Source organism: Biomphalaria glabrata, chromosome 13 (genome assembly GCF_947242115.1).
Source record: "Biomphalaria glabrata chromosome 13, xgBioGlab47.1, whole genome shotgun sequence".
NCBI lineage: Eukaryota > Metazoa > Mollusca > Gastropoda > Planorbidae > Biomphalaria > Biomphalaria glabrata.
In genome coordinates, this window is record NC_074723.1 from 15,108,395 (window position 1) to 15,123,841 (window position 15,447).

The window sequence follows — 15,447 nt, forward strand, 5'->3', positions numbered from 1 at the left end:
ATTTTTTCGACGGGTGACAACACATTTGCTACAAAACAATAGTTTAAAGACATAGTAAGCGTTTCTTTAACCGTGTTGTGCCTCCCCACCTTTACCAAACGTGCTGACAGAAAGTGTGATTGGATACGTTCACATATTTTTCAAGGGGAAAATCTTTGAAGTTCTACTTATTAATTACGACATTGTGACCAAAACTTTACAAGATTAAATAACTGAAATAAAAGACATTTAAGTTGAAAAGACAATGAAGTTTCATTTTAGAATTAAAGTTGGCAAGCCAAAGATACGTTTCAGCCTTACATTACCACTCCGATATAATATATACCATCCGAGGCCACGACCCACGTTGTCTGGCATGAATTCGTCACTGATCACTGCACAAGCGAAAGACACTAGCAGACACCATGCAGGTCTGGAATAGATAAGTTTATGAAATAATTTTTGTAAATATTTTTTTGTGAGGAGATAGAGCCTCAACTCAACCCCTATCTACCTACTACGCCCATGAAATTCGGTGACTGAAGTTTTCTCAGGCAGTCACCTTGGATTTGCTTTATTAATGAAACCCAGCGACTGGTAGGAAAAATTATGTGTAAAGTATTGTATTTGGAGGAGGAGTAGGTGAGGGGTTAAACCTCAATCCCCGGTTAGGTTTATGCTTTGTATTGGCAGTGAACGTGGACCAGAATGTCTACTTGTATTACGCCTTGATTCTGGGGCTATTTGTAACACTAACTCTAAGCCTAAGTTTGTTTTTTTTTATATATAATGAAAGAGCGTTATAACGCTTCTAAATGGAGTCCAATTACATGCAAAATGAGAACTCAGCTCTCTCAAATTAAGGTTAGGAGTTAAGACACTTCATCTTTGAATTACTTTCACTTGTTTACATCTTACCAGTTCATTTGACATAATCTTGAGGCTTTTGGTAAAGAATGAAGTATATCGATTTCCTTTAAAATTTACCATGCGTTTGATTTAAAAATAACAAAGGCCCCCCAAAATATGAATACCAATAAACAACTTTAAAATAAATGTCATGTTACAATGTGCAGTGTTATTACTTTTATAGAAGTATATACTACAAACCTAGTTACAAAGCAAATAGCACATTTTAAAGGGCCTAAATCTAGTTATAGAATAAGCCAATATTTCCCAAACTGTGTTCCGCGAGGCCTGAATACGTGTCCCACGAACTACTGGAATAATTAATAGTAGGCCACCACATGACTTGATCTCTCTAAAACTAAGCAAAGTGTTCCGCTAAATACTCCGAATGTGTGAAGTGTTCTGCTAAATACTCCGAATGTGTGAAGTGTTCTGCTAAATACTCCGAATGTGTGAAGTGTTCTGCTAAATACTCCGAATGTGTGAAGAGTTCCGTTAAGAAAGAAGCTTGGGAACCACTGGTCAAGGCTTTTCAAACATCGTAAAAAACAAAAAGCCAGATTTGGCAACACAAACATAGGCACAAGGCAAAAAGTCAAGCTAAATGTGTCTGCTGTTCTATCCTGACCTTAGTATAACATTCTGACTTAGATTTAGAAATAGGTCATTTTTTTTTTGTGTGTTTTCAGCCATTTGACCTTGACATTTAGAGTTCTGCTCGACTTACAGGTCTTCAAGTTTTTAATTGAAAAGTTGGATCGCATTAAACGCATTTAAAGTTTTATTTTTGCTCAGGTAAGATGTAATATTTTGTTTTAAGACCGCATTCATACACCTTTAATTACGTCTTCCCTTAGATAATGGACTTTTCAAGGCGAAGATCGGACAGGGGACAACACGGCCATTTTTGAGATAAAAGGAAATGAGATAATGCTAATCTTACCAAAGATTTAGTTGTTATTATTATTATATTAGAAACGCACGAGTATGCATTCTCTGGCACTGCCATGGTTGAGCTTCGTTACAACTGTATATTGCTAAGTTAAATAAGTTCTATTATACTAACTACTACATTAACAAAAAAAAAATGTAGACTTTTTTTAAAGAGAAAAAATCTATTTAGTATGCACATTTGTGGAACATAATTTAAAACAACAATTAATAAGTAGTTTTTCATATTATTGCAAGAACTGCAGAGTTGTACCCTACCCATGAAAGATTTAACTAAAGGCTAAAGGGATTATTTTTTTTCTTTAAAAACTTTGTTATTGAGGCTTTGAATAAGAGATTGACCCTTTACAATACAATTAGATCAATTAGATAATCATTAAAAGACATCAGGCCAGGTTCACATCTAACTTACATTCAGTTTCACATATGCCTTGGTTTGCTGGACCATTGGGGCACCACACAAGATCTGTCAATCTTCTTTCTCTATTCTTCTCTGTCCTTTGCCTTTGATAGAATTTCATTCTGATATTATTTCTGAAAATATTGAAGCCTCCCTTTTGCCTGGGTGGACCACTTCGAGGGCCGATTCTGAGTTTGTGTTCCCCCACAAACTGTCTTTGTAGCCATGTTTTTTGTACTAAAATTGTATATTAAATAACTGTAACTAGGAAAAATAGATAAAATGTTAAAGTACTCTAGTTCAGTTTATAAATTCTCTGCTATTCACGGCTTCCATCCTTTCTGGTCAGGTACAATATATGATGGAATATAAACAACGGAGTTTTTCTATTAGTTTTATTCTTTATAGTCAAACTTTCAATATCATATATATCTAGGTCAATGTCATTCCATTTTCTATAATTTATAACTGAACGTATTTTGTATAAGGCCAATAGTAATAATTCAATAGTTCAACCCAGTGACAAATTTCTTGTGAGAGATTTGGTGTTTAAATTACTCTTTCCTGGTACTTAATTTTTTAAAAATCATCCTTTAGTTGTTTTTCTATAGATCGCAAGGTCTGAAAGGGGAACTCTACTACTTTTAGTTGTTTTTGTATGGTTTATAGTGCAATTTTTTATGATTAATTTCTCAAGTGTAGAACTATTCAATTCTTCAAATACATCAAATTTATCAATAGTGATTCAATAGTATTGACTATTATCTTTTTAATGCTTATCATACAACTCTTATTCAGCCCTTAGGACATGCAAATATATTTATATAAAAATATATTTGTTAAGTGCTTTACATTTTGTATTAGGATATTAAGTTATATCTTCGTTTCAGTGTTGTTGACGGCCGAGGACTTGTATCACCAAACTGCTTGTGGACAAATACATCTTTGTAGGCGTAGTATCTTTTAACTTGAAATAACTTGAATAACTAAATGTAACTTTTATTACAATATAGACTAATTTAACTTCAAGTGAAATTAAATATTTTAAACAAATCTAACTATCAAAACACGTCTTTACACTCAGGCATCCTGAAGTCGTCTGACATACCCAAGACAGCTGACGACAGTGCCGCTTAGCTTGCATCATTGGCATTGCATAGCCACCAACCAATCGCTAACCTCTTCTCACCGTCACCATAGAAACACACACAAACTTTATAACATTAAGCATATAATTGTAGATCATCCATGTATACAGAATGTGACATATTGTACTTTATATTTAGTATTTATCCTACAACCTGTGTAATACGATGGAGCAGTTTGAACAAGAATTTCACTTTAACTTATTTGCATTCAGCCGCCCATATCATCGTGTTAATTTTTGTTCTGTTTCTTTTTCTCCTCTCTTTGTACGTTCTAACACTATATGATACAATGTTAATGTCTCACTGTCTTACTAATAAGAATAGGATCCTCATTAGTAGTCAGTACTGCTGCAGATCTGCCACATCATCAGAACATTTCTCTGTCGACAAGGTCAAGGGGACAAGACTGAACTTCGTTTCCCTTTAACGACGCTCAATCCTTGCATTGCAATTGAATGAAAATACATTTTTTTCAATCATAAAAATATGTATTAATAAATAAACTATCGTCATAAGTCCGAGATATAAATCAATTATTTTCTTTCATATTAATTATTTTCAGAGCCAAAATGTTTCAAACAGTGATGTCATATTTGGACGACGCCAATTTGATTCTATCAGTCTTAATGCTGGCAGTAATAACGTTTTATTTAAGATCCCTTCGACCACAAAACTTACCTCCTGCGCCTGGCACAGCTCTTCCCTTCATTGGTCACTTGTACATGTTGGAGAGAAACCCTCGGGGACAGTTCAAACAGTGGACAAAGAAGTATGGCGATGTCTTTTTACTTCAGATGGGCCCTCAAAGAACTGTATTTATCAATAGCTTTAAAACTATCAAAGAGGCGCTTGTCACGCAAGCTGATAACTTCTCAGACAGACCCAATACAAGTTTTTTAGCTAAACACTTAATCTATTACTCTAAGGCAGGGGTCGGCAACCTTTTGAGTTGAAAGTGCCAAAAATTACAATTTATAAAATTTCGAAGTTTTAAAAGAGCCGCAACGTTGTTGTTTTGTTTTTTTTTGCCAACTATAAATAGTTCTTACCAATGATTAAAAAAAATATATATATAACATAATATATATATATATATATATATATATATATATATATATATATATATATATATATATGGCATTATTAGATAATTATTTTTTATTTCGGTTAACAACTAAAGAAGTTAAACGTTTATTTACAACATTAACGTGTACATCAATAACAAACAATTATTCGAACGAATTCAATGAGTGCGTTAGCTTTGCATGGTTTTAGACATTTTGGATACATTTGGCTCATACGGTAACTTTTTTTTTTTTTGTTTCAAACACGACTCCAAATGCTCAATTTTTAGTTGGCTTCTTACTTTACTTTTAATTATATTCATGCGAGAACGCTTGTTCGCACGACTATGTCAATCGATATATAGTCAGTACTCCAAATGCCAACTTCTTCACCTAACTGTAGCAATCTGGAAGTTTATTCCATGCGCCGAATCAACTCGCGGCATTCCTTACAGTTGTCCACTTTGTTGCGTTACGTACTTACATTTCTGGACCTCCAACTGTTGAGATGGTGTACTAGGAATGCTCGAATAGTTCTGTTGGTTTCGAGCTGCTCAAATCTGTCAAGAAATTCTTCTTTGATTTTTTCATAACTGTGATGAAGTTATTCGTGTCATAAGATGTGAACGAAGTGGTCGTCTCCTTTCCATTAGGACTAAAACAGAAAGATCTAAAAATTCCTTTATCCCACTTTCGGTCAGGGTGTTACAAGATCAGCAGTCGTCATCAAGAAGTACATAGAAGTCATATCATAAAGCGCTGGTTTCGTGTGTGAATGTTGTTCGAATTAGTCATCTATACTGTTATTGTACAGTAGTTACTCTGATGTTGTCAACTGTAGTCACACTGAATTTCCATTTGATTGGATCAATAAAATTATCTTATCTTAAAAGTTTCACTGATTTTATCGCGATACTGCTTTAGACAGACATTCAAAATGAAGTAATTGACCGCTCTGAATATCTTCTGCAAAAGGAATAAATTTGTCTTCAAAACAAACCAATTCTTCTACTAAAACATAGGATTGGTTTTCCTTTACTTGCAGTTTTAGATTCAGCTCATTGAATTTCGCTGTTATATCAATTATAAAGAAAAAGTTTTGCAACTATTTGTCGTTCTCTAATTCGGTGTGATAAATGCCTTTATCATTTAGAAATGTATTTATTTCGTTCAAGCACAAAGCTAAACGTTTCATCACCTTACCTTTGGAAAGTCATAGCATTTGTTTGGGAAGAAGGAGGTCGGATTATTGAGTCTCCATTTCGTTTAAGTGGTAGATGGCTTTTGACAAGATGCTGTTAACAGTCTTGATTACCAAATTCATGACCTCATCTATTTAGGTTGGAATCGTTTTGGGCACAAAGTATTTCTTGGTGCATTATTAAGTGAAACGTAAGAATTTCTTGGTTTATTTCGCTCCGACAAATCGTTGTTGCTCTTTTATTTTTTCCTGTCATATTCTGTCAGTTGCTTTTAAAATGATTTTATTTCAATTGATCTTATTGTCTTCAAGATATTTTTTGCACAGCATTTGCCCTATCGTCCCCGCTAGTTTGTCACGAAAGCGGTAGCAATCCTAGAAGTTCTTCTTTTAGACTTTGGGAAGACATATATCTGACAAAATGGGCTACTTGTGCCGTGTCTTTAAGTCGCAAGACTCATCTATAGCAAGTGATAAGGAAGAAAATAAAATATCTTCCACCTGCTAATATGTTACATTTGAAGACATTTTAGCTATACTGTCTTGTACTGTTTCAGCGGATATTGGCAAATCTTTGATTTTTTTTTCAATATTTCTGGGTTTTTTTTTTTTAAACATGAAACAGTTCCTTCAGATGCATGTAGGAAACAGTTTTTGACATACTCGTCATCGTAAATGGTTTTCCTTTTTGTGCCATTTCTAGTGGTGCCGCACAGCTTGCCAGAATAACATTACTTGTAAATTGCTTCTAACTTTGAGAAGATAATTCGCTTGTAACTCGTTTACAAACAAACTACATGGTAGGCTACTATAACAACAAACTATACGTCACAGTCAAAGCACGTGGTTAAGATGCCAATTCGTCTTGTGTCAAAGCGAATTAAAACCTTCATAGAAACATCCGACGACGACGTCATTCGAGAGCTTCCGGCGGACTGACAACAGTGACGACGCGTGTAATGGGGGAGGGGTGTGGTGAAAAGCGAGTACACGTGGCTGAGAGAAAGAATCGGTGCCTAATCTTCGTTAAAAAAAGATTCAGAACTATTTTTAAAAATGTTTCGATACAACAAATAATATTTGTGTATGGAACTAAAGAGCCGCAGCTTCACACTCAAAGAGCCGCATGTGGCTCTCGAGCCGCAGGTTGCCGACCCCGGCTCTAAGGGCATTATATTTAATTCCGGAGCCAATTGGAAATGTCAAAGATCTACAACTTTAAATATTCTAAGAAAATTTGGTATGGGCAAAAATATTTTGGCGGAAAAAATTCTGGTGGAAGTTGCTTTCTTTTGCAAAGAACTTGCCAGATTGAATGGAAAACCTTCTGACATTCGTGAACTAACTAATATGAGCATATCCAATGTTATTAGTTCTATAATATTTGGCAAACGTTTTGAGTTCGACGACCCACAATTTATCGCGCAAATGAACAGCTTGAATGATATTGCTAAACTGAATTCAGGAACTTTGATTTTGAATTTCTTTCCTTTTTTTTTTATATTCCTGTTGATCTGTTTAAAGGTAAAAAGTTATTAAATGCGTATTTAGATCAACGCGATTTCTTAAGTAGTTTGATACACAGCATATTAAATCTGAGTGATTCAAATACTGTGGACAGCTACATTAGTGAGTATAAGAAAGAAATGAAGAAAGAACAAGAGTTAAATCAACCAAGTCACTTAGATGACGAGAATTTGTCTCGTAACATTTCGAACTTGTTTGGCGCCGGTACGGAGACCACCAGCTCCACAATCTTGTGGTTTATGCTGTACATGCTAAATTTCCCAGAAGTCCAAAATAAAACTTATAATGAGATAGTTGCACAGATTGGAACAGAGCGTGCTCCAAGCATTGCAGACAAGCCTAGATTGAAATACTTCACAGCTGTTATCATGGAAGTTCAAAGAAAGGCCAGCATTTTGCCAATAACTATTCCATACTTCTGCAGCACAGACACAACTCTCGCAGGTTACACTATTCCCAAAAACACAGTTGTTATGCCCAACCTGGACGCAGTACTTAGAAGCAAAGAAATCTGGGGAGATCCTGAAAATTTTCGGCCCGAAAGATTTCTTGATGAACAAGGAAACGTGGTCAAGAGTGAAGAACTAATCCCTTTCTCTGTTGGGAGACGTGTTTGTCTCGGAGAATCCTTGGCCAAAATGGAACTCTTTTTATATTTATCAAATTTAATTCAAACGTTCCAATTTCTTCCTGCGAGACCTGATAAGATTCCACCTCTCAAAGATACTTGGGGATTGGCTGCTACTCCTGAACCTTTTGAAATCAAATGTGTGAAAAGAAATGCATAAACTGGTGTCGATCTACCATGTTCTCTAACATGAGGATCCGCTGTACAAGAGTAGTACATTTCTATAAATTTAATTTTTTTAACTTAAATCGTTAAAAAAAAAAGACCAACACACAAAATGTATACAAACATAAGCAAACAAAAGCTAAATCCCTCTCCAGATTTTCTCTTTTTAATTACTTTAAAATGAGTGAACGGTCTTTGTGCGATACTATATAAGAGACGTGAAACTATCTATTAGGGTCATTGTTCAGTAGATTCCCCATGTATCTTTATTCTGTGAAGGATAGTTATTAATCAACAGTATCTTCGCTGTGCTTTATTTATTTAAAGATAATGCTATATATTAATCTAGTTATTATTCTATTTGTACAAATGTTTTTATGAAATTATGTGACTTTGTTCACCGCTGGATTATTTGTTTTAATTAAACTGAGTTTGAAAGCATTAAACTCAAGGAAAATATTTTCTATACTTTTATACTTTGTTTCCTCGGTGAGTTTAAATAGAGGCATAGAGGCACCTAGTAATCGTTATTAAAAAAATAGTAATCAGCTTTTTAATTAGGAATAGTCTTTTTTTTTAATCTTTTTTGTTTAAAATCAAGTTTTCTCTCAAACAATTGTGTAGTCTTCTGAAAAACATCTCCTTTCATTCTGTTCAGTCTCTAATTAAAATGAGCATACGATTAATAGAAGTTGAAATTAGCTGGAGGAATACTTTTTAAAATAAGATGTGTAATTTATAAGTTCTGTAACAAAAAAAAAAGTAACTAGCCAAAATTGTTTCTAGTGAAATTATCATCTTATCATGCACGTAAAAGCTGCCATGGAAAAACAAATATTTATCTTATTTTATTTGTATTAAATGTTCAGACGAATCACGATCAGATGCGGACTGGGTGTCAAAATCGGCTCGAACATTTCTATACAATGCGGCGCATAAATTGTATGCCATATGATGGGCCTCCAATCTTATCAGTACTCAAAAGCATTATGTAAGGTTAATACTGTATAGAAAGTATTTTGCTATATGAATAATTTATTAGGTGATTTTGAAACGATCTATAGAGATTATTAATATATTAATAAAGTATAACACTTGGAATGGTAAATCTCTTATTGTGAACAAATATCTGCTACCATATACCATATACATGATGATCGACATCAAGCAATACATCTGCCTTTGTCTTGATTTATGCTAAGGATGGCTTCTAATTGGGAAGAGTGAAGAGTGTTTGTTACTATTAATAGTGGATAGTTTGTAAAAATGGTGTATTTTTATGAAAAAACTGCTTGCATAATTGATTTTAAAAATTAGATTTTTTTGCTTTCAGAAAAGAAAAAGTAGCCGTTTCATCAGAACTTTGAATGGTATAAAATATTATGATGTCGAATTTTAACTACCTTTTTTCTAGTTTACGAGATCAAAATGGGACGGATGGACGGACAGACATTTCGCACAAAACTAATAGCCGAATGCCTATATAGCCAGTCCGCCCCTGATCACAATCAATATAAGTAATATAAGTTGTATGAACCAATATAAGGCTAAAGTTGCATGTTTTATATATGGAAGGAAATAAGAGATCCGAATAATGTCCTTATGTTATCAACTATAAGTACACGATGTCACGACTTGTACTGGAGAGCCATGTTATGGTACATGATCTGCGAGTTCGAAGGTGCCTCTTAAAAAAAATGTAAAGTTCGACAGGTAGACCTTGCGATCTATGGGGCAGATGATTTAAAGGTCAACTGTTTCTTTTTGTCCCCGGTTAACGAGAGTGTCATGTCGCCAGCACAACGACCAACAGCCTCAACCTTTGTCCAAAAGGGAAATGTCGAAATGCGGGCAGTATTTTTTTTTTTACGTGAAGTAATAAATAAGGGGTGAAGACTACAGACAAAGTATTATGCGATCATAACGATTTGCAGGATGCAATTAAAAAAAAAAGAAGGCCTAGGCAAAAAAAAAAAAAAAAAAACCCACAAAAAACAGAACCAATCAAATATTTGGAATAAGAGCCGAAATGTAAAAGATATGACTATTTTTGAAAAGTTATGCAAGAATTTAACAATTTAATCTAATAGATAGAGAATTGGCTATAGCATAAGCATGTATCGAGGAACGTTTATTTAGGGGCCTTTATATTTTAGTGTTAGAGAAAACAAGTGAGGGGACAATGTTAAAACTAAACCATAGGGCCTATATGGCCTGGCAACAAACCAACGGGCGGTGCCGGTAAGCAAGGCTGGTATAATATATATATACATTTTTTAAAAATTTATATCGCTGTAAGTTTATTGATATAAATGTTTATTATTATTTATTTATTAGCACGTAGATCTAGTTCCCGACAGTTTGAGAAGCGCAGCGTTAATACCAATATCTTGACCATTTGTTTTTACTTTTTACTTAGCTTTATCAATTCACTCAGTCTGTCAGATACACGTCATTTCTCCCACTCTCAATTTTCGGACCAAGTTGAGACGTTGCACTATTATTTATTGCTTCTAACGAAACTTGAATGAAACAAAAAAGAAGCAATAATTAACTCTTTATCTCCGTAATTATTTGTCCTGGCAGAATTGTTCATTTTTCACACTTGCACATTCTACCTTGTTATGATACAACTTTAATAACATTCTTGTTTGTGTTCAGAAAACGTTACTTTGGCTCTAGTATTATAGGAGAATGCATGCTCTTTTTATGTAACACAAATTGAAGTTTATAAAACCAGAAATTAATTTAATTTAATAAGGTCAAATCAAAGATGGTATCGTAAATTAGGAGAGAAAGAGCTAATTAATAGGTGGTAATTAATTTATGTTGTTTTATAGCGACACACATATATATCTTGAAGGTCACAGCTGGTGCTGCGAAGACACGGGAAATACTGCATTCCTCACTAATCTTCAGACTCGAAGACAAGCCTTATTATATATATATATATATATATATATATATATATATATATATATATATATATATATATCTTTCAAGTATTTTTATTTTTCGCTTGTTTTAAATGTTGGTTTACATGTCAGTCTAGTAGAAAGTAGGTCATTTGTTACACACTAAATGTGTGTCGCTCGGGCACTGCAGGGAATTTACACAGTGTTATAGAGAGAAAGAACATTTGACTCCAAACAAGTTTCTACATTTCTATTCAGTTTCCAAGCAGGTCTGTTTAAACTAGTTCATTGGATAGTGATGATAATTTGAAAGAAACTGTTTCTATACTTTATATTGTCTAGATCTAGTTCAAAATCATGTAATGCATGCCATTTGTTCACTTTTGATTGACTCATAAAATGAAGCTTTGCTTAAATGTGTTCGCTTTAGAAAAACGTAGAATCTGTATAGATCTAGGGACGTGGTTACCCAGTAATTAAACGTTTGCCTTCCAAACTGAGAGGTCGGTAATCGGATCTTTTTTTTTTTTTTTTTTGAATGGCGTGATTTTTAGGTAAACTGTAATGTGTGCCAGGTTGGTTGCAGTGTTGACAATAGTCTTCCACAGAAACAAATGGAAATGATTAAATATCACCAGCCCCCATGGAATCGTACTCTAACTGTACAGCATCCCCAACTAATGCAATGTCTGTGAAGGAAGACATTTTTGAAACTTCTATTTAATGTGTATTTTTAGGTAGTCTCTTAGTATTTTTTTTTTTGTAGTATTATTAATATAATTAGCATTTTTTACATTTGAGTTTAACAACTTAAGTTGCATTACCGCGTTAGTGTTATGTGAATGATGCCTGTCTCTAGATCAAGAGTTGAGGAATGGTGGCTTATTTATCTCTATGTTGATAGTTCAGGAATGGTGTTCAACTCTATCACTAGATCAATAGTTTAGGAAGGATTTCTTAATTTATCACTAGTTCAAGTATGTTAGTTATTGTTTAATATAATTGGCTTTAAATAGTTATCATATACTACTGTATTTTAAAGAGTCGATTAATATATATCAATAATGAAACATAGTGAGTATTGCACATTGAAACTTATAGATCCTATCGTTTTGGTAGTCGGAGTTTGTTTCCTATTTTATTTCATGTACCGTTCATGTAGTAATTTTTTTTCACATATTTGATGCATGCACATCTACAGTATCTCTTTTATGATAATGATTTCTACATTTAATACTTTCTGAGCTTAACTTATATCATCATTCCACAGTACTAAACAGGCCTTACAATGATCTACACAGTTCTGTCATATGTCAGTGATACCACATGCCTGGCTTTCATTATCATAATTTTGATAGCGCTGTACTTCAGGTCAAGACAACCTACAAACTTACCCCCGTCTCCTGGAGCAGCTCTGCCAATCATTGGTCATTTGTACATGTTAGAGAAGAACCCAAGGAAGCAATTCAAACAATGGTCAGAGAAATATGGAGACGTCTTCACGCTACAAATGGGACCTCAAAGAACTATTTTTGTGAACACTTATGAAGCCATGAAAGAAGCTTTTATTAAAAAGGGAGACTATTTCTCAGACCGACAAAATGATAACTTCCTGGCAAAGCACATACCGCAATTCACGAACGGTGTCATTTTAGCTTCGGGAGCTGACTGGAAAGCACAAAGAACAACATCTTTAGCCATTCTGAGAAATTTCGGGATGGGCAAAAATATTTTAGCTGAAAAAATCACCGAGGAGATATCTTACTTCATCAGAGAGCTGGCGAAAGCAAACGGAAAACCACGTGACATCCGTTATTTGACAAATATGAGTGTATCTAATGTGATTTGTTCCATTATTTTTGGGAAACGTTTTCATTATGATGATCCGAAATTCCAAAAGCAAATAGAATTGTTTACTGAAGTTGTTAAAACCAACACAGGAGTTTTACTTCTTAATTTTTTTCCAAGTTTGTATTATCTTCCATTTGATCTCTTCAAAGGAAGACAATTGATGAAGCTCTATTCAGAAGTACTAAGCCACACGTCTCATATGGTTGAGGAAATACAGAAGTCCTACGATCCGGAAAATCTGGACAATTATATTTTCGCCTATATTGATGCAATGAAAAAGGAAAAACTGTCAGGAGAGAGTTGCTATTTGAGTGAGGTGAATTTAGAACGCAACATTGACAGTTTATTTATTGCTGGGTCAGAGACAACAAGTACTTCCATTTTGTGGTGTCTGCTGTACATGTTAAACTATCCGGAAACCCAGAAGAACATGTATGATGAACTATTGGAGCATGTAGGAACCGAACGTACGCCACAACTAGCAGACAAATCAAAGCTGACCTACCTCACAGCTTTTATAATGGAAGTTCAAAGAAAGTCCAGCATCGCTCCAATAAGTTTTCCTCATCTCTGTACCGAGAATGTGACATTGGCTGGATACGCCATTCCGAAAGGCACATTGGTAATGCCAAACATTGATGCTGTCCACGGAAGCAAAGAAATCTGGGGCGATCCTGACAACTTTCGGCCCCAACGATTTCTCGATGAGCAAAAGCGCATTATCAAGAGAGAAGAGTTCATCCCCTTTTTTATTGGCAGACGAATTTGTCTTGGAGAATCGTTGGCCACAATGGAGTTGTTTTTATTTCTGTCTACATTGATTCAGAAATTTGAATTTCTTCCAGCATCCAGTGACAAAGTCCCACCTTTGTCTGATACATGGGGCTTAGTGTGCGCCCCTGAACCGTATGAGATTAGATGCGTGGAAAGAACAAAATGAATTCAATTTTTGTTCAAACGTTGACTTTCAAAGAAGCATTGTGCATGAATCATCTTAGTTACAGCGCTGCACAGAATGTTGCTGAAGTCCCTGTGATTAACAAGAATCAGAACTATGGGTAAAAGTTAAACGCTAGCTTTTTCTAACCTTTTTACGATTTATTTACTTATTAATACATTGTAATTAACAAAACTTTCGCGAATAATTTCTCACATGTTCACAACAATAATTAATTGCATAGTTGCAAATTTAATTCTTATGCATTTGTTTTTTCAAAGCGTACTTGATACCAGCGTGTGTCACAAAATGAAAGTGTTTTGTTCATTGAATCTCCTATAAAACGTAATAGACGTACAACAGTATATCTGTTTTTAAAGAGAAAAAAGTAAAAGTTTAGTAAAGTATTTTTAAAAATGTACTTTTCTTCTTCCACTTTGTAGTTTTACTACGAGTAAAGTCGAAGACTCCTGAAGTCTAGGCCAATGGAAGAATTTTTGGGAATTTCGTGCAATATTGACCTGGAAAGTAAATTCATGTTACGGCATTCTACATTAGTTTACGGACATTATTAAAATAAATATACAAAATCTGAAATGCACTGTTAGGACATTGAAGCCGGTTAATATTGATATTTGCAAGACAGATTCCCCTGATAATCAATTCGATATCTTAAAAAAAATAATAATAAAAACAACATGACGGAGCATATGCCTTTAAGTTTGAGCTTTGTATGACGTAGACTGCTAACAAAAGAGCACAGCTATTAGACATTGGCGGTCGGGACTAAACATTATTCATTCGGCATTGTGAAGACCTTTATTACTGTTGAAAAGATCCAATGAGCAAAGAACTAGAACAAAACATCAAATAGTTAATAAGCGAAATTATAAATTACTATTAAATTAGGACATGCTATGTGTTGGTGATCACTGAAGTGAGGACTGCCAAATGTTACATATTTAAACGCTTACTTTGGAACTATTTCCTGTTTAAACTGGTTGCAATACGCTTTATATATAAAACATAAGAGACTTCACTTTATATTCTATTACTCCGAAATGAAACAATTCTCTCACCTGTAGAAGCTGTTTTTAGATATTGTAAAGTATAATAAATACATCTGAATCAAGTTAACATGACTAGTTATTTTACTGTATAACATTTCTTTCATGTTTGCCTTGTTTTTACATTCATTTTTTTCATATTTTTTAAAAATATATTTTAAAATAAATGCATGCATTGTCTTTTATACGGATCTCGTGGCAAAGGGAACTAACCCAAGTGTTTGATTATTTGTGGACCTTGCACAAGAACATTAATATGGCTAAACTAAATCTAGAGAAACAAAAACTGAGTTAGCCCTCTTTGTTTACGGTTCATGTCCATTACAATAATTGTTACTCTTTAATTTATTTCTGTTTGTTAGATATTTTATTTCATTTGAAAAAAAAATAAGGACAATAAAACTATTCAACATCTTGATATTAAATTGATTTTTTAAAAATTTTATTTGAATAAAACATCGTATATCTCTTCATCTTTTTCTTAAAATATCGCATGTCCTAATAATGACACATGCTTTGCATTCTTGAACATACTTTCTTTAAAAACTCTCAGAGCAATGCCAACATAAGATTAAACTCTCAGATCTCATAAAATGATCGTGTCAAAAATTATAACATGATTATAAACATTACATTGCTTTAAAGCCTGACAAATTTAAACCGAAAAAAGACACAGCCTTATAACAATTAAAGTTTACTGTGGCT

General features: G+C 33.9%; 3 protein-coding genes across 5 annotated transcripts in view; all 3 read left to right on the forward strand.

Moving 5' to 3' along the window:
* Positions 1-154: 154 nt before the first annotated feature.
* Positions 155-15,167, forward strand: LOC106075282 (cytochrome P450 2U1-like). 3 transcript variants are annotated; one of them, XM_056007905.1, is made up of 3 exons: positions 155-410; positions 1,578-1,683; positions 12,158-15,167. In XM_056007905.1, the coding sequence occupies exon 3, from the start codon at positions 12,176-12,178 to the stop codon at positions 13,676-13,678; it is 1,503 nt and encodes a 500-aa protein (XP_055863880.1). In that variant the 5' UTR covers positions 155-410; positions 1,578-1,683; positions 12,158-12,175; the 3' UTR covers positions 13,679-15,167. The 3 variants fall into 3 exon arrangements, with proteins under 3 accessions (XP_055863880.1, XP_055863882.1, XP_055863881.1); XM_056007907.1 differs by lacking the exons at positions 155-410; positions 1,578-1,683 and adding an exon at positions 11,170-11,624; XM_056007906.1 differs by lacking the exons at positions 155-410; positions 1,578-1,683 and adding an exon at positions 11,645-11,864.
* On the forward strand, positions 7,157-9,659 carry LOC129921601 (cytochrome P450 2U1-like). The gene has a single exon (XM_056007908.1). It carries the CDS (start codon positions 7,299-7,301, stop codon positions 7,965-7,967), a length of 669 nt encoding a protein of 222 aa, XP_055863883.1. The 5' UTR covers positions 7,157-7,298; the 3' UTR covers positions 7,968-9,659.
* The window catches only part of LOC106066411 (sialin-like), a 23,343-nt gene continuing 18,916 nt past the window's right edge, over positions 11,021-15,447 (forward strand). Inside the window, exon 1 of the mRNA XM_056007904.1 lies at positions 11,021-11,156. The gene's annotated coding sequence lies outside the window, so the exon portion shown is untranslated. The remainder of the gene's footprint in view (positions 11,157-15,447) is intronic.

Bases quoted from the DNA above. Each gene is read 5' to 3' on its own strand.
- LOC129921601 (XM_056007908.1), top strand. From the start codon at position 7,299: ATGAAGAAAGAACAAGAGTTAAATCAACCAAGTCACTTAGATGACGAG.
- LOC106075282 (XM_056007905.1), top strand. From the start codon at position 12,176: ATGATCTACACAGTTCTGTCATATGTCAGTGATACCACATGCCTGGCT.